General features: G+C 35.9%; 1 protein-coding gene across 1 annotated transcript; it reads left to right on the forward strand.

Annotated features, from left to right (window-relative positions):
* The first annotated feature begins 14074 nt into the window (after positions 1-14074).
* Positions 14075-17536, forward strand: LOC110896877 (glycosyltransferase BC10). The gene is made up of 2 exons (XM_022143933.2): positions 14075-14652; positions 16676-17536. Exons 1-2 carry the CDS (start codon positions 14125-14127, stop codon positions 17321-17323), a joined length of 1176 nt encoding a protein of 391 aa, XP_021999625.2. The 5' UTR covers positions 14075-14124; the 3' UTR covers positions 17324-17536.
* The last annotated feature ends 1959 nt before the right edge of the window (positions 17537-19495 follow it).

Raw genomic sequence — 19495 nt, forward strand, 5'->3', positions numbered from 1 at the left:
AATTGAGACACCCAAGTAATTCTGCATAAACCCTAAAATTTCCAGAACAATCGGAATCAGGATCAGGGCCCCTAAAACTCAGGGGGGTTAAACCCTAGTAACGATTATCTAAATTCACTCATTGTCACAGTAGAATTTTATTATTCTGTCAACTCAGCATGCCTAGACCCAAACCTGGCTACCCTATAAATAGACTGCTTCCCTTACGGACCGTAAGGGAAGTGGCTTACGGTCCGTAAGCGTGTCCAAAAATCAGTATAAATAGCCGACATTGGCACTTGCATTCTGTCTTTGAAACGACGTAAGAACTCTCTGTGGACGTCAAGTTATAGGAAGAACAGTTCAATAACACACACTAATTCACGAAGTGCAGCCACAATCAGGGTAATAACTCGATCGCTATTACGATTCAACGTCCGATCGATTATAACTATCCAACGATTGTTTGAGTGCTGCTCAAATTGAGCTTATACTTTGATTATTCGTCGTGATTTCGACTTGAATATTTGAGTGCTGTTCGAATTCGGACTATGCTCTGTTATTCGTCGTGAATCCGTTGAATTATTCAGTATTGCACCATATTAATCGTTGTGAGGGTTTAATCTCGTGAATTGTCGTAACTGCTGTATTAGTTACTAACCCGTTTGTGTGTGCATTATGTTAAATTAGGTTAATCAAGGCTAATCAGTAGGCTTATACTTTGCTCGTTAAATCTGCAATGTGAGTCATTCTCTTTTTATCAAATATGTTTTACAAAACTCCAAACTATTTTAAAAGTTATAATTACAGGGATTAAGTCTTTGTAATCACCAAATTACAGCTTGTATGTGGGGTTTTGTATACATTACTTGTTAATCCATCACCATTGGACAACGAGATAGCCAAGGGGTGATATGACCATAGTCACAGACCCTATTGGACAACGAGATAGCCAATAGGTGGTCGAGTGACAAATACCATGGGTAGTTGGTTGACATTGAAACATTGTAATCGCTCTTAATACTGTAAATTATAACAACCATATGATTTTCTGCAAAATGAATGATTCACTCAGTGTTTCCCCGCTGAGAAAACCTTTTTCAAACATGTTTCAGGTGATCTGTTGTGATCCAAGAAAAGTGTCGTGAAGCACTACAAGCTCAGAGAAGTGGCTCAATGTGAATAAATAAAGAAACATGTTTTGAGAAATAAAAGATTTCCTTGCGAAATCATACTATTGTAAATTATGGAATTTATCCCTAACTTTATGTAATATATTAAACGGGCATTTTTAATATTAAAAAGATCCTGTAGTAAAGACTTCCGCTGTCACCTAAATTAGATACCACGGGATTCCTGTCTCGCGGCTCTTAAACCGGGTCAAACCGGGGCCGAGGGCCGTGACACATATGCCACTACTTACTTGGCCAGAGTAAGCGGTTAACACATGACACGCATGACCTTTTTATAGCTTTCATATCACACCCTATGTAAGTAATGCCTCTATTTGTTTCTCTTGAAAACAATATCCCGAATACATTTTCTATTCGGGTTTTTCCAAGTTTTTAATCTACATGTGCAACTTTCAATTTCTACTTATTTGTTGCATATTACTATTTGTGTAATTAAATTTAAAATGTGCACCTGGTAATGCTTGCCCTAACGGGCTTCTCTTGCCATTAGCCTTGTTCGCGACTCTTACGCGATTTAGGTCCTTGATGAGCATACTCTTTGGACCGTTCCTCTGTCAAATCTGCGATTTGTTAAACTCTCGCTATCCTCATATGCGAGTATCCTTCAACTAAAACATATACATCAGTTAGTAATTTCAACATTAAAGGATGCCCGTATTATAATACAAGGCTTTTCTACTATACGCATCAACGCGTGTAATTTCGTTGACTATATCTATTCTATATCATTTTTATTGGTGTAACGTGTATTACACGATAACCATATGTGTTGTTCTCAACACTTTAATCATACTAAACCATTGATATACATGTACTTACCGGATTTGCGATCAAGCCTCGAACCGAACACCAATCTTTATTAAGAGCATAAGGTTTAAGTCCAAACATGGTTTTCCCCACCATACTTGAATCTCTTAAACCAGGGCTCTGATACCAACTTGCAACACCCTTGTTATTATTTTAAAGGTTTTCGTATAATTAACGAAAATAAATATGTAATTACGATTGAGTATCCTTAGAAAATACGAGTAATTTAAAACTTTTACAACTTAAAAGTTTTCAACATTATATAAATAAGTTCGTCGTTTAAAAGTTACGACGTAACACTGTGCGGAAGCTTTAATCTCATGTGTTCGGTTCTTCTTCGAGCTTAATCTTCATCCGGGCACTCTTGGCGATCACCTATGATCAAAACCCCCTTAAAAGTTAGTTTTATTAGTTAAATAACAAGTTTAAACAAGTTATATGGGTCAAACAAACAAAATTAAACATTTTTGGGATTCAGGGGGGCCGTCGCACTACGCCTAGCCCCCATTTCGACAGAATCTTGTTTGCTGGTGCTGCAGATTCCCAGCATGACCCGATTTCACGGAAACGAGCATAACTCTCTCGTTTTTAATCAGTTTTACCCAATTCTTTTTCCTACACGTTCGTAATTTAATTCTCCATCATATGGAGTTAAAATACAACATCCAACATAATAAATTTTGAGACTTCTAAGCCTTCGACTCGTTACCTTTTTACCGAATTTTATCCCGTTTATGCATTTTATCAAACAAACATATTTGTTTGATCCCTATATCACATACACTTCTTTAAATTAATGTTATCTACCATTTTAGGATCTAATCACAGGTTTATTACACAATTTAAACCCGTTTTCGCTCATATGCTTATTTTGACCCGTTAAGGGTATTTTAAGCACTTTAAAGATTGAAATCGCTTTCATTCATTTCTAGCATCTTATTCCTACATTTCTTATCAAGTAATCTTCAACTACAACTCTATGTGTGTTGGATTTAAATGTGGATATCTATATCTTCCGAGTTTTACCCTTCGGATTGTTATTTTACGGCAAGACTCAAATATTGCCATTTGACTAACGTATTACATCTTTCAACTTCTACAGTTATTCTAAGTATTTATCTAATCATGAAACTCGTTTCCAAACAGCCTCTAAGGGTTGTTTGTTCAATTTAGCCTACAAGGGCGTTTTGGTCAATTTTGGTCCTTCTATTACGACGAAGGACTCTCACCAATTATTCGACCAAAATAGCACTTTTAACTACAACATAATTATGCGTACCTGGCTCGGATCAACATATTGGCCCGTTTTAATACCTTGTCTTGACTTATTTGCTATTTCATAGCTTCGCTAATTCACGAGTCGTTCATCCTGCGAGCATGACACTCGACATACACTTATTAGTCGTTAATTGTCAAACGGTATCAATATTACCATTTGATCCCTTTTACTCTTTTTACTAGTTTTGGCTTACTTATAAGGTAGCCGTTCGAAAACTCATTTTATCTTATTCTTTTCTTGACTAATTTACCGTTCCACCCCGTTTTACCATTACTATGGTTTCTAACATTTGTTTCTGATTCCGACCCAAATCATTTCGTGTCGGAAACCATATTTCGAATATTATCTCCATTGTATTTATAACTTATAGAATAGATATGTATTCTACGAAAAGGTGTAAGTTTCACTTACCTTGCATCCTGCTATGCTCTTTTTTGGCGTACTTGTTCCATTTAACCCGTTTCTTTCCCCAAGCTTCCACCTAGCTTGTCGAGCGTCAACTATCATCATAATTCGTAAGACGGTTAGTTTAGTCATTATCGCATACGACTATTCCATCTTACGAATTCTATGTCGAAACTACTATTCGACTTCAACGTTGGTTAATTTGACTTTCGATAGTCAACTAACTTCAATCATATTATACGCACAATAAGTTCAATCAACATCACGTTTAGAACCCATATTATTCCGTATTACACGTAGTTAGTCAAGTTAGCCAATTACGCGTTTCTTTCATAATTTCATTATGTCAACATTCATTCGGGCATTTTAACAAACACCTTGCGGGCAAGATTCTTACATATCTTTTATCTAATTTATCACTAACTTTTAACCAAGTTTTTAATTATCAAAATTAAACCATTTGCCTAATGTTCATGAACAATATCAAGAACTTGGATCATAACATCAGTTTTCTCACAATTTAACACACATCATCATATATTCATCACCATAATATATAACCCACTTAACACACATATGGGTAATCATTAAATCCCTAGTTTTTAACACTAATTCATCAAGTTTTCAACTAGGGTTTGTTTCTAAACATGAATTTCATCACAACTATGCTCATAGATTCATCATTCACCCCAGAATTTCGATTACGGGTGTTCATCATAATTTCAAAGTATCATCAAATAACACAATTCAACATACCTTGTGATCCCCCATGACTAGGTGATCATTTTTATGTGTTCATGCGTTGATTTAGGGCTTGAATCGAGCCTCAATTCGTTGATTTGTTGAAGTTAGGGTTTGAGCTCTCATGGAGCTTCTCCTGGTCGCATACATACACACATGTGTGTGTGTTTTTTATTTCTTTTTTTATATAAGTGTTTTAATAAAACACTTCTCTAGTTGCCCATGTTTAGTCCCTCAAGTTTAGAGATTCATAAATGAAATTATAACTCATAGTTTATTATTTAATTACCCATTACTAACTAGGTTAATTTTACCTACTTAACTTAGTGGGTCCCGGGAGTTAAAACCCGTTTTATTTTAAGTCCCGTTAACTCGGGCTCTTATAAACTCAATTTCTTAATTCTTTGATTCGCTTGTATTTAATTATTAGGATTTCTTATTTAAATCCAAATATTTACTGGGTTATTTTTGCTGCTAACGGTACTTTACCCGTCTTTTAGTATTAACGGAGTTTGATTACCAAACCCGTTTTCGGGGTGTTACAGTTATGTATTAATGACTTTAATAACTAGCTTCTTATGTTGAAGGTGATTCTTCCTTATCGTTTGTCAGTGGTGTCTTGGCATTATTTTACTGTCTATATAAAATAAAAGATTTTCACCATTCATATCTCCACGGTCTATATGGAGATATGTTGGCTACCTGGTCGGGGGTTAAGGGAACGGTTTGGTAAGAGTCTTGCCATTGTTCAGTGTATAGATCCTGCAAGGACCTGGGTCAAATTTAGTAGGACCTCCTTCAATACCCACCGGTATCGGATGGCGGGGGTCCAAACTCTTTGATCCCCTCATATGTAAGCTTCTATTAAAACTTTAACCCGGCTACTTAGGACTGTATCCCTGCTGACTCAGACTACTTAGCTGAGGGTAATGTCACCTTCAAAAGAGTGGCCTACCACATTATGCATTAATAACTTAATTAATTATCTTTCAAATTCCGACCCTTTAAGATTGTATCCTTGCTGACTCAAACTACTGGGTTGAGGGTAACGTCTCCTTCAAAAGAGGGGCCTACTACAATAACTAAGATAATCTCTTAAAAAGTGCAAAAGTGCGGAAAAAATCAAATGCTACACTACACACGAGTCGGATCCAAGTGATTCATCTTGTCTATCTGTTTTTATTTTTATTTAATTTTTCAGCATTTTAGTTAGTTTTATTTTTCTAGTTTAAAAACCTTTTTCTAACTTTTGATTTGATTAGACGTTGAGGATAAACCGGTACTAAAAGCTCTTGTGTCCTTGGACGACCTCGGTATCTTACCAACACTATACTACGCCCATGATGGGTGCACTTGCCCATATGTGTGTTTAGTGTTAGTAAATATCGTGTTTTATAAATTTAAAACTTGGCTAAAAAGTGTAAAAGGGCTTAAAATATACACCAAAAATATATTACACTACACGCACATCATCGGCAAACCAAGGTGACTCGTCTTTCACCTCGACACTTAAAAGGAATTCGTGGGGGAAGTTGTCATTTATTGGTTCCTCCAGTGAATTCTCATAATTACCATGGTCGAATCTCGAGAGATGATCGACTGCAACGTTTAAAGCACCCTTTTTATCTTGGATCTCAATGTCAAATTCTTGTAGTAACAAGATCCATCTGATAAGACGCGGTTTTGCGCCCTGTTTGCTAAAAAAGTATCTGATAGCTGCGTTATCCGTGTACACAATTGTTTTGGAAACACAAGGTACGACCTGAATTTGTCGAAAGTATAAACTACGGCCAAAAGCTCTTTCTCTGTTGTTGTGTAATGCTCCTGAGCATCAAGTAGAGTTTTGATGGCATAGTAAATAGGATGAAAATGCTTCTCCCTTCGCTGTCCTAAGACTACTCCTATTGCGAAATCACTGGCGTCGCACATTATCTCAAATGGCGACGCCCAGTCTAGTGCAATCAAAATAGGGGCTTCAGTAAGCCTCTGCTTCAATTGTTTGAACGCCTTCATGCATTCGTCTGAAAACACAAATGGAGCGTCTTTTTCTAACAAACGGGTCATAGGTCTTGCGAGTTTTGAAAAATCTTTTATGAATCGCCTATAGAACCCTGCATGACCCAGGAAATTTCTAATTGCTCTGACCGAGGTAGGGGGAGGAAGTTTAGAAATGATATCCACTTTTGCTGGATCAACTTCCAACCCGACTTTAGAGATTTTGTGCCCGAGAACTACTCCTTCCTTCACCATGAAATGGCATTTCTCCCAATTTAGCACAAGATTAGTTTCCTCACATCTCGTTAACATTCTTTTCAGATTTCCAAGGCATTGATTGAAAGAACTCCCGAACACAGAAAAATCATCCACGAATACCTCTATGGAGTCTTCAATCATATCATGGAAAATGGCTACCATGCAGCGCTGAAATGTGGCTGGTGCATTGCACAGCCCAAAAGGTATACACCGGTAGGTGAATGTGCCGAAAGGACATGTGAAAGTAGTCTTTTCCTGGTCCTCAGGAGCGATAGGAATTTGAAAATAACCAGAGAACTCATCCAGAAAACAGAAAAATGACTTCCTCGACAGACGTTCCAACATCTGATCGATGAATGAAAGCGGGAAGTGGTCCTTACGGGTGGCATCGTTGAGTTTGTGTTAATCGATGCAAACTCGCCATCCGGTGACGGTACAGGTAGGAATAAGTTCATTCCTATTGTTCGGGACTACAATAGTAACACCTTTTTTGGGTACTACTTGCACTGGACTTACCCAAACAGAATCAGATATAGGATAAATTAGCCCTGCATCTAACAACATAATTACTTCTTTCTTTACCACGTCTTACATATTTGGATTCAAACGCCTTTGATGCTGTGCACTAGGCTTGTAATCGTCCTCCATTAGAATCTTATGAGTACAAAAAGAAGGATTAATGCCTTTGATATCCATAATCTTACACGCCATGGCTTTCTTATGAAGCTTTAGAACCTCGAGAAGCTGTCTCTTTTCCTCTTTTGCTAAAGATGCTGAAATGATGACTGGCAAGTGACACTCCTCATCTAGAAATGCATACTCGAGATGCAGGGGAAGTTCTTTTAACTCCAACGAAGGTGGATCTTCAACTGAAGGTTTTGACTTTTCTTCAACTTCACGGTCAATCTCCACAAATCGATCAGAACTTTGGGAACCATCATCACTGATTTGGCGAACCGGCTGCTCAACTTTGTGGCCCTACTGTGAAATGCCATCTAGGTTCCCACACAACAGATGTGTGTCCGTATCGATTTCTTCAATTGTACCTTGGAAATGAGAGCTTACACAAGTGTCGACAATGTCGACATAGTAAAGCATGTCACCGTGACTTTGCGGATATTGCATTGATCTTTTAATATCAAAATTCACGTGCTCGTCATTTACTCGGAGCGTGATTTGGATACCTGCCACATCAATAATCGTCCTCGCGGTATTGATGAACGGGCGTCCAAGTATTAGTGGGCACTTTTGAGCCTTCGTCCATGTCAAGAATAACAAAATCCACGGGAAATACAAATTTGTCGATTTTAACAAGTATATTTTCAACGAATCCACACGGATACTTAATTGAACAATCTGCAAGTCGAATGCTCATTCTAGTGGGTGAAGGTTCACCCAGATCTAATTTAGCAAAAACCTTGTAAGGCATAAGGTTTATGCTAGCTCCTAAATCAGCTAATGTATGACTGACAGACATGCTGCCAATGAGGCAGGGAAGAGTAAAACTGCCCGGATCTCCCATCTTTTCAGGTAAATGATTTTGGAGAAGGGCTGAAAAGTTTTCATTCATCAACACACAAGACAAGCTTTCAAGTTTCTGCTTGTTCGTGAGGATTTCTTTTAAGAACTTCGCGTATTTAGGCATTTGAGCCAACGCCTCGACAAATGGTATGTTTATATGTAATTGTTTAAATATTTCTAGAAACTTACCATGTTGTTCATCGTTCTTCTGCTTCTTCAGTCTGCTCGGATATGGAATTGGAGGAGAATAATCTGTAACTGGCACCTGGAGTTGTGCTGTACTTGCTGGGACTCGCCTAGCGTGCACCTCGTCTGAAGCGTCAGTATGGACCGTCTCAGTGATCGGTGGTGAGTCCGATTTGTCGGGTCCTGTGGTTTTACCACTCCTCGTCATTACTGCATTAACATGCCCTCTCGGGTTTGGTTCTTTGTTACCTGGAAGACTACCCTAGGGTCTTTCAGACAACATTTTGGCCAACTGGCCGACTTGATTCTCAATGGTTTGTATTGAAGCCTTCTGGCTCCGTATTTCACCTTCCTGCGCCATGAAACGCTCCTCATGTTGCTGGTATCGTTTCTCAGATATTTGATTGGCATTGTTGGAGTTGTTTAATAGTTGCGCCATCATCTCCTCTAGTTTCGAGTTGTTTTGAAAGGCTTGTGGCTAGGAAGTGCTTCCTGAACCTAAATTATTGTAACATGGTTGAAAGGATTGCCCTTGGGATTGAAAAGATTGCCCTTGGGGCTGAAAGGATTGCCCCTGAGGCTGTTATGGCACGAGAGCGCGTTAAGCATATCCGAGTGGGATTTGATTATTAGAACTAGATTTCCACCCAAAGTTTGGGTGATTTCTCCATCCCGGATTGTACGTGTTGTTGTAGGGTTTATTTTGGGGCCTAATTTGATTGCCCAAATAGTCCACCTCTTTGTGGCCTGTAAACATAACACCCTACTCACAAGTACCTGGCTCGTGTGACACTCCACACTGCTCACACGATGATTGTACTTGCGAAACGTTCCGAGCTTGATCAAACCTTGCTGCCAAAGCTCCAATCTGCGCTGCAAGAGCCGTACACGTATCCACCTGATGAACTTCAGGAATAGATGATGCTTTATTTCGCACTCCATTGTGATGAGAACTCGACTTCAAAGTACTTTTTTCTATAATTACGTAGGCTTCAGTTGGTGGCTTAGTTCCAAGATCGCCTCCTGCATATACGTCTATGCGCTCTTGTGAGTCGTAGTTGAGTCCTTGGTAGAAGTTCAACACAAGTTGTCTTTTGGACAACCCATGATGTGGGACATCGATCAGAAGATCTTTGAACCTCTCCCAAGCTGCGTGTAGAGATTCTCCTTCGTCCTGCTTGAATGTGTTGGGATCGAACCCTACAGAGGAACAATTGATAAAGCCAAAACTGGATCAGATCAGTGGATTCACAATAAGCAGTTGTTTGCATCAGATCTTTCCCCTTGGAAGTGATTCTAACATCTGATGACCTCAAGTACTGCTCTTCACAAACAACTGCTGATCACCAAAGACTGTTGAAGATAAAGCACTGATGCTCAATCTACTGATATTGTTCAAGTACTGCTGAAGACACAAAGCACTGCTAGAGCTATAACAGTGGAATGAAGAAGCAGCAGTTTAGTTTATTCTTGTATGATATTGTAATCAGTAGTTTAGTCAGCAGTGTTTGTAGTGATCAGTGGTTATAGGTTGTTAGGAGGTTAGATGTCACTTTCATGGTGACGTCAGCCAAAAAATGCTCAGTGGTTTGTTCTGTACTATAAATAGAACAGTACCCTGTACTGTTCTATTAGCTCTCTTCATCACCAAGTCATTATGTACGAACAATCACTGTGAGCTCAGGCTGAGGGGGAGATTATGTGCATGCATGAATTGTAATTGACTATTGTAATAAATACAATCATTCGATTTCATGTCAAACATGTTTGCTAAACTTATTCTCTCATTGATTGTGTGTTGAAAGTTTATTCCATCTATTTCCGCTGCAACTATCTCTGTTTCATCTTTATTTTTGTTAAACAAACACAATCATAAGAAACTCAGATCCTACAGAATGTCATTATACGGTTCTTTAGCTTAGCTGTCTTTTCCGGAGAGAAGTATTTTTGCATAAAAAGATCTACCATCTCGTTCCCAGTCGTGATGGACCCTGCTGGAAGTGACAAAAGCCAAGATCGGGCTTTGTCTCGCAAAGAAAATGGAAATAGTCGCAAACGAATTGCGTCTTCAGAAACGTCTCTAATTTTGAAAGTCGAGCACAGCTCGAGAAATGAAGCGATGTGCCGACCTGGATCTTCGTGATCCTTCCCATCAAACTGCACAGAATTTTGTAACATGTTAATAATACTAGATTTAATTTCAAAACTCGATACTGCTATTGTAGGTCGGGCGATGCTTGGTAGCAAGCCCTCTCCTCCTAGATGGCCGGTCTCATTCAAAGGCTGGTCGTCCTCCGTCATGATGCTTCCTCTTTCGTCTACTGAACTCTCGCTGTCAGAAAGTATCACTGGTTCGTCGATTGCGGCCGCAATCCTTTGTGCAATGACAGGTGATCTTTCACGAAGCCGCCTGCTTCTTCTTAGATTATGTTCTGGTTCGTTGGCTAGCTCAGCAATAGCCTGTATAGGGGTTGAGGACATTAACCTACAAGTAATAAGGAAAGCATTATACAGAAAAAGAATATAATAATATTATAAGTAACAATTTTATACTATTATATTATATACATATATATACAGATTATACTTATTTATTTATTTATTTACATCCGAAAAATGTTTTTTTATCAAAAAATCTGATATGTTCGATAAAAATCTGATGAAATCTAATTATCTCATTGAAAATCTGAAATTTTTATATTTTACAAGAAATTCTGATAAATTCATCAAAAATCTGATAATTTTATCAGAAAGTTTTTATTTTATTTCGTGAAGTAAATAATTAAATAATTAAACAAGCTGCTCGTTTCCGAACAAGTAAATAAATAAATAAATGAGTACAAATAAATGAATGAATAAGCAGTTAACTAAATAAATAAGTGGACAAAATGAATAAATGAATAAAAGAGCGTAAATAAATAAATGTAAATAAATGCATAAATGAAATAAATAAGTATATATAAGCGGTTCGATTCCGAACACGGGCATAAATGTAAATATAAACAGGAATGAAATAACTGAAATGAAATAAATAAATAAAATGGTTCGATCCCGAACACTTAACTGAATTAAATAAATAAATAAAAAATGTTACTTGGACAATAAATGAATTAAATATAAGGTTAGAAGGTTAGTTAGTTAGTTAAACTGAATTAAATAAACAAAGGAAATAAAGAAAATGTTAGTAGAACAGCAAATAAATTGAATAAAAAGTCAGTCTGTTAGTTAGGCTAGTTAAACAGAAAAAAAAAAAAAGAAAAGTTAGTCGAACAGTTAAATATTAACAAGTTAGTAAATATCAAAACAAATAAATATACAAAAATGTACAAGTATTCACAAGTATTCAAGTATGTGCACCGGTAAAATAATGACTCGGATTGTTCCGAAAATTCGCCGCGTCCCCAGCAACGACACCAAAAACTTGGTGTGCGTGTCTATATACACTTGATATTTACAGTGATTTTACACACGACAAACCTTTGTTTTAATATTTAGAGTGAATTTCAAGGATTGTCCTTCATCTTTATACCCATTTTCATGCGTTGTCCTTTATGTTTAAAATTGACGAGTTTTGTCCTTTATGTTTTCATATCATACACGTTTTGTCCTTTAGGCCTAACCCAGTTAGTTTTTTCAGTTAAATTTGGTCATGTGCTTTGCACATGAGGGCATTTTTGTCAATTCAAAGGTTGCAGAAGCTTTGAGCTGTAAATCTGTCGTTGAACTTACCTTTGAATTGACAAAAATGTCCTCATGTGCAAAGCATATGACCAAATTTAACTGAAAAAACTAACTGGGTTAGGCCTAAAGGACAAAACGTGTATGATATGAAAACATAAAGGACAAAACTCGTCAATTTTGAACATAAAGAATAGCGCCTGAGAATTGTTATAAAGATAAAGGACAATTCTTGAAATTCACTCTAATATTTATAAAAATGATTTATACCTTAACATTAATATTTATAGAAATGGTTTATGCCTTAACATGTGATACGTAATTATAAATCATATGTGACATGATTAAATGCCATTTTAGTCCCTGTAGTTTGGATCATTTCGCCAGTTTAGTCCAAATGTTTCATTTTTCGTCTGTGGGTCCAAAAAGGTTTCACCGTTGCCATTTTAGTCCACTGGGTTAACTTCATCCATTATTTCTGTTAACGAGAAAGACAATTCGGTCATTTCATATGGCCGAATTGCCCTTCTAGCCAACAGAATTACATTTAAAATGACCGAATTGCCCTTCTCGTTAACAAAAAAATGGATGAAGTTAACCCAGTAGACTAAAATGGCAACGGTGAAATCTTTTTGGACCCAGGGGCTAAAAATGAAACTTTTAGACTAAGCAGACAAAATGACCCAAACCACAAAGACTAAAATGACATTTAACTCTTTAAAAAAATAGCATAACATAGGTATTTTATCATATTTAATGCAAGTATAATATTGTTATGATTTTTCTTTAATTTTTTAAAATGCTTCATGATTATGTACACGATATGCAATCATGTATGTGATACATAATTATGGTATGCGCCAAGGAGACCCTATTTCGAATTGATGTGAAGTAAGGGGCTGTTTGGTAACATCTGAATGGTTAAGTGCTGAACCAGTAAGAGGTCTGAACTATTAAGGGTTGAACCAGTAAGAGGTCTTAACCATTTAGACTTTGTATAAATCTTAACCATTCAGAGGCAAATGTCTGAACCATTCAGACATCTGCTCGTGAAACAAACAGTCTGAACCATTAAGTGTTGAACCAGTAAGAGGTCTGAACCCTTAATAGTGTCATTAAGAGGTAAACAAACAATCCCTAAGTGTTTTGTTTTGCAATTATCTCCATCTTGGAGATAATCCGTGTTTGTGGTGTTTTATGAAATTTGCCTTTCAAAAAAAAAAACATAATTATGGTAATTGATTTTGAAGAATTATAAAGGTGTGTGACGATACATGTGATACGTAATTATAAATCATATGTGACATGATTATATAACCTGACTACGTAGTTTATTAAATCCAAATAAAATAGTTAAACCTTTTATTTACGAAACTCTGTTTCCATCTCTAAGGCCATGCGGTGTGGCTTAGCGCCACCCTGCCATATCGACATGTATAGCGCCCCGGGACGCCATCGACCACCCCGTTGTTGTTAAAAGGGGGCGCCAACCCTTGTTCGCCAACGTGCTAACGGACCGAATTGAAAGGATCGAGGTGAATATAGTTTAAAAGGGGGCGCTATAGTTTAAAGGGGGACTTTATACCACACCTTGCAAGTTAAAAGAAGGGGCTTTAAAGTCCCCTGTGTGACGTGACGGTGAGGTGAAACTGAGGTGTCGTGATAAAGCCCCTACAGGCTTTATACCACACCCTGTAGCCTAATAAATTTCTTCAAAATTGTTCTACTCTTCCAAATCGCCAGTTTACTAGTAGTCTTTGCCAAAATTGATTTTGACAAATAGTTGGTCGAAAGCCAATAAAATTTCAAAACCGGTATAATTCCACATTTCCCCATCTCCCATGTCTTTATTTGTGTTTTTCTACATGTTGTTTCGGTTAATAAAGAAAGCACTAAGCCAAAAAATTCCATAACCCACTGAAACCAAAATAATATTTTTTATTATTATTTTTTTTAATTTTCTAACGGCTGAAACAAAGTTATATGCTATCAAAGTACCAATGAAACACCACTATATGATTTGGCAGCCCCCTTCATTATATATTGTATGTAGAAGTAGTCTTTTTAGTCATACAAATAATTATGGCTGCCAGCCACACCAAAATAGCATTCACCATCAAACTCTTGAAACTTTTCCACTCTAAAAACTCTCTTTATCACTTGTTAATCTTCTTGATTGGCTTGCCAATCGGCTTTGTTTGCGCTCTCTACCTTCAAAATTTCTCTGCCGCCGTCCAGATCTCTATTTTTAGTGTTTTCCATTCAGTATCATTACCACCACCACCGCTAGCGCATGCTAGTACGCTTTCTTTGTTACCATCACCATCATTACGGCCGCCTAACGAACAAATGCGCATGATGCACAATATGAGTGATGAAGATTTGGTAAAGAGAGTTGTGGAAATTTCAAAGATGACTACCACAAATACTAGTCCTTATAAGGTAGCATTTATGTTCTTGACACCAGGGCCATGGCCACTTTCACCATTGTGGGAGTTGTTCTTTAAAGGGCATGAAGGTCTTTTCTCCATCTACGTCCACCCCCATCCATCTTACAATGACACCACCCCTCATGAATCTATCTTCTATGGCACAAGAATTACCAGCCAGGTGAGTTTAATCTGACATATTATTTAATAACGTTTTATTAATATAAGAGTCAAGTAATTAAATGCATATTTGTTATGTTTTACAAAACAATGGCAATTTGAAAGATACTTATTGAATATAATGTCCTTTTTTGGAAATACGTACAAAATAATCAACTGTTGAAAATGAAAGATAAGGGGGTAAGGGGCACTCCCCTAAGAGGGGAGTCCCCTCTCTTACACATAACCAATTCTCGTGTGTCACGTCAACTCCCCTCTTAAACTCCCCTAACACCCTAAATTGATGGCGGCACTCCCCTCTTAGGTGACTTGGTTTTTTATTAAAAAAAAAAAGAAAAAAAAGAAAACTTTTCATTGGTCCACTCCTCCCTCTCTCCTCCCTCTCTTCGGTGACTTCCCACCGATTTCACTCCCCCAAACCACTCACCTAAGTGATGGCGGCGGTGTTCCCCTTAGGTGAATGGGGTCACCGAATGGGGTCACCGAAGGTGCCCCTTACACCCTTTATTGAATGAAAGATACTTATTGAAGATATTATCCTTTATTGGAAATTATTATATATAATTTTACAAAAATACAAGTAACTTTAGAATTTTTTGTTTTGGTCACAAAGTTTCTGTATGTTTTAGTTTCACCACAAAATTCTAGCAGCTACATTCATTTTTTTTAGTGGATAATTTTCACTTGCACCCCTCATCTTTGTTTGTTCGTTTATTTTTGTTCCTAATGTATAATTTTCATTTGCACCCTTTCATCTTTAGGTTTGTTAGTTTTTTTTTCTTTTTCTTTAACGATTTACATTACAACCTCTCTTTGAATTTTAACTTTAAGTGAGTTATTTTTATCTACGTTTCGACGAGAATTTTCGTAATAGTGTTTTTAAACCAAGCGTTGTTTTAAATATTATTTAAACCATTTGGTTTTTTAAAGTGTCCGACGCTCATCTCTAAATACACCATTGCACGCTGTATAAACCGCCCCACTGTAATGCACGATCGTCGTGTTTATCTAATTTATATGTGTTTTAGTGTAAAGTTTGTTCGACTAACTTGACTTTTGTATACAATATAATGTAACTTTTCCATGACTTTCGAATATGCCATCGCTCGTGATTTTTGTTTCATAACGTTCACGATTTGCTTAATTTTATGTGTGTTTCAAACCCGGTGTGGAGCGCGAGTAGTAACCCACTAGTATGTATAAAAATAATAATTAAAAAGAATATAGTATCATTTTTTGGAAATTTATAAAATCGGTTTTTTTATATTGATATTTAGATTTCTTTCTATGATTAAACATGTTTAGAAATCAATCACAGAGAGTAGACGTACGAAAGTGGTGTGGTGGTATCTCCACTCTGGGAACACCGCCCTGTGAGTTGGCATGGAGGTGGCGTGGTGGTGAGGGCGGGATATCTTCCACTGGCGTGGGGGGCATTTGGGTGGTGAGGTGGAGCGCTCTTGATTGGCAGGTGTTGTTTGGGTTGGTTTTGAATTGATTAATGTTTTTTTTAAATACCACTTTCACGCCCCTCTCCCTCCGTTTTTTTCACCATGTCCGGGTGGCAATCCATGTTCCAATACACCACCTCTATACCACATACCCTAATAATGATTAAAGAAATTCGCAGTTTTGAAAATAAAAATAAAATAAAAAAAGAACCTAATATTGTTAATAATCGCTAATGGATATGAAACTATGAAAGTAAAAAAAGATGAACCCAGATGAATATCTTATTAATTAGAAAAGATATACAATAAGAATTTAAATTGAAATATATGGTTTTGTGTTAATAAAGCGTTCTTGTTGCCATTAAAAAAAATCTCTCATATTTTCTTAATGTTGTAATTTAAAAAAAAAAAAAAGAAATCTATCTTTAACTTCTTTCAGCTTTCAAATATCTTGAAACACTAATACACATTTATTTTACTACTATTAATTACTTCATGAATTATAAATGTTTATTTTCATATATATATGGATGCTTTAGCTTAGCCTTGAGTCTCATATCATTTACTTTGCAGCCTGTGTATTGGGGAGATTTTTCCATGGCTGATGCCGAGAGAAGACTGCTAGCGAACGCACTCCTTGATCCCTCGAATCAAAGATTTGTGTTACTATCTGACTCATGTATCCCATTGTTTAACTTCACCAACACTTATAGTTATCTTGTTAACTCGAAATTAAGCTATATAAGCTCTTATGATGAGAAAAGAAAATCAGGTCGTGGTCGCTACAATCCACAAATGTCACCCAACATCACTATTCAGGATTGGCGAAAAGGGTCTCAATGGTTTGAAGTTAATCGTGATCTTGCTCTTGCAATTGTTGATGAACAAAACTACTACAGTCTTTTTAAAGAATATTGTCATCCACCATGTTATAATGATGAACATTATTTACCAACAATGGTAAATATTTTATATGGAGAGTTAAACTCAAACCGAACTATTACACATGTTGATTGGTCAATAGTGGGCCCGCATCCAAGAAAATTTGTGAGGAGTGAGATTACAGAAGAGTTCTTGAACTCGATTCGGTTTGGTTCTAACGAATGTGTTTATAATGATAACACGACACCTATGTGTGTGTTGTTTGCTAGGAAGTTTACACCAGGTACTTTGAAGCCGTTGTTGATGTTTGCTCCTTTGTTACTTGGTACTAATTATTAAAACTGGTTTGCAAGTACAAGGAGCGTAGATTCTAGTGTGATCTGTGTCTCTATATTTACTGTTAGGATACTTGTGAGTCACGAGAGGTGCTAAAGTTATTGTTTAAGTGTAAATACCAACAGCCATACAAAAGAGAAGCAAATGAAATGAAGACTTGTATCTTCATACTCATCTTTTTATGAACTAGTCATGAGTAGCTATGAATCTTTTGATTTGAAAGACCTTTGATACTCAAGTAGAGGCTTTTATGTTAGTTTTTTCTTAGGGGTGTTTGCCAACTTCGAAATGGTTAAGTGTTGAACCAGTAAGAGGTCTGAACCACTAAGAGCCAGTATAATGCTTAACCCTTCAGATGCAAATGTCTGGCCAATTCAGATTAGAGATCTTAACCATTCAGACTCTTTATAATACTTAACCATTCAAAGGCAAATGTCTGAACCATACAAATGTCTAACTATTAAGTGCTGAACCAGTAAGAGGTCTGAACCATTAAGAGCATCATTAAGAGGTAAACAAACGGCCCCTTAGTTATTACTAACAAACCTCCCATAAGCTATGGTATGTGTGTGTTTACTTAAATATGTTTTCCTACTATCATTATCAAATTTCATGTCCTTAATTCACAATTCCATGTGATTATTACTAACAAACCTCACATTATTTAGTTCTTAAATATATCATAAAATAGGTTTGATAACCAAACATATTGTATTCTCATTTCCATCTCTGATACGCGAAAAGAATGGCTAACACACAACTTGGACTTGCGAATATATTGAAGTTTTTCAGCCACGTCTTAGTAAATGAACGTTTGATGTTGATACACGAGTGAAAAGCTGATGCATCATGTATTGTCACGTATCTTATTCCTTTAAATCATTTTTAATGGAAGTATAGTTTCATATCAAGTAAAAATAGATAACATGGCTATGAAACGACATATATCGTGATTATGAGACTATTTTGAACATACCTTTAGATTTTAGAACTACAACATACACATACTCATGAAAATGATTATTTTCATGATTTTCTCAAATTCTAATAAACTTCCACATATTTTTTTAAGATTAGAAAAAGTAATATAATTTTATATTTATTAATGCTATTATTATTATACAATAAAGACAATTATCAAAATTATATATTGTCTAAACGATTTAATTATATTATATTATATTATTTATCATCTTTGAAATTTCACAGAATAAATTTTAATAATATAAGTTAGTTTGATTGAAGTGGGCTAAATTATAATGGACCTAAAATGCATTTTAACCCATTCTATCATATATAATTATTTAGTCCATGTATTTACATAATATAAATTTACAGCATCTTTATTTGATATTACATTTTTAATCTAAAACTATTTGATTATTTTATTTTTTACCAAAAAGTTTTCATCTTTTACAATTTAACATCACAAAATTTTTTATTTTCAACCTGCTATCCTTATGTAAATTTGACTTGGTGATTGGAATGAAAATTTATTTATAAAACAAAAAAAAAAAAAAACTTTGGTCCCTGTACTTTTCATAATTCGTATTTTTTTTGTTTTACGCTTCATTTTAAATTTTGCGAGTTAACATGACGCAAATTGCGTATGTGGTTCAACATTTTTACGTTTCGTTTACGCCTCGGTCCACTTAAAATATCAAATCAAAATTCCTAATATGTAGCTTTTGTCACGTAGTTATCATATTTTTTTGTCCTTTAAAACTTGTTGTATAAAACAATTTCGAAAAAGGTCGAATTTATGCTTGTTAAATGGTGCTAACTATGAAGTATATAATTATACGAAATATAAGACACAGATACATGTTTTTATGGGGTGATTAGATGACTTATACATCATGTTAGTTATCATCATAAATCATTTCGTATTAATTATCTTTGCTTAAAATATGAAAAAAAAATAACTGTTACGCTAAAATAATTAGTCTGTAGATCATATGTTGAAATATGTAAACATATGGTGTTACATATGTAAAGTTTGTTATATTATAATTTTATGTTTTTTATCAAGAAAATGGCTGAATCCTACATTTGATCATCTGAATGAAATATAGGATTTTGAAGTGGCCCAATACCTCTGGTTTGCGTCCTTAAGGACGTAAATCATTCAAGGCAAGCTCGTTAACCCAACCTCAACTTGTTTAACTTAAGATT

Source organism: Helianthus annuus, chromosome 12 (genome assembly GCF_002127325.2).
Source record: "Helianthus annuus cultivar XRQ/B chromosome 12, HanXRQr2.0-SUNRISE, whole genome shotgun sequence".
In the NCBI taxonomy this organism is placed as follows: Eukaryota; Viridiplantae; Streptophyta; class Magnoliopsida; order Asterales; family Asteraceae; genus Helianthus; species Helianthus annuus.

Coding starts and splice junctions, on each gene's coding strand:
- LOC110896877 (XM_022143933.2), top strand. CDS start 14,125: ATGGCTGCCAGCCACACCAAAATAGCATTCACCATCAAACTCTTGAAA. Junction 14,653..16,675: donor GCACAAGAATTACCAGCCAG/GTGAGTTTAATC, acceptor TTTACTTTGCAG/CCTGTGTATTGGGGAGATTT.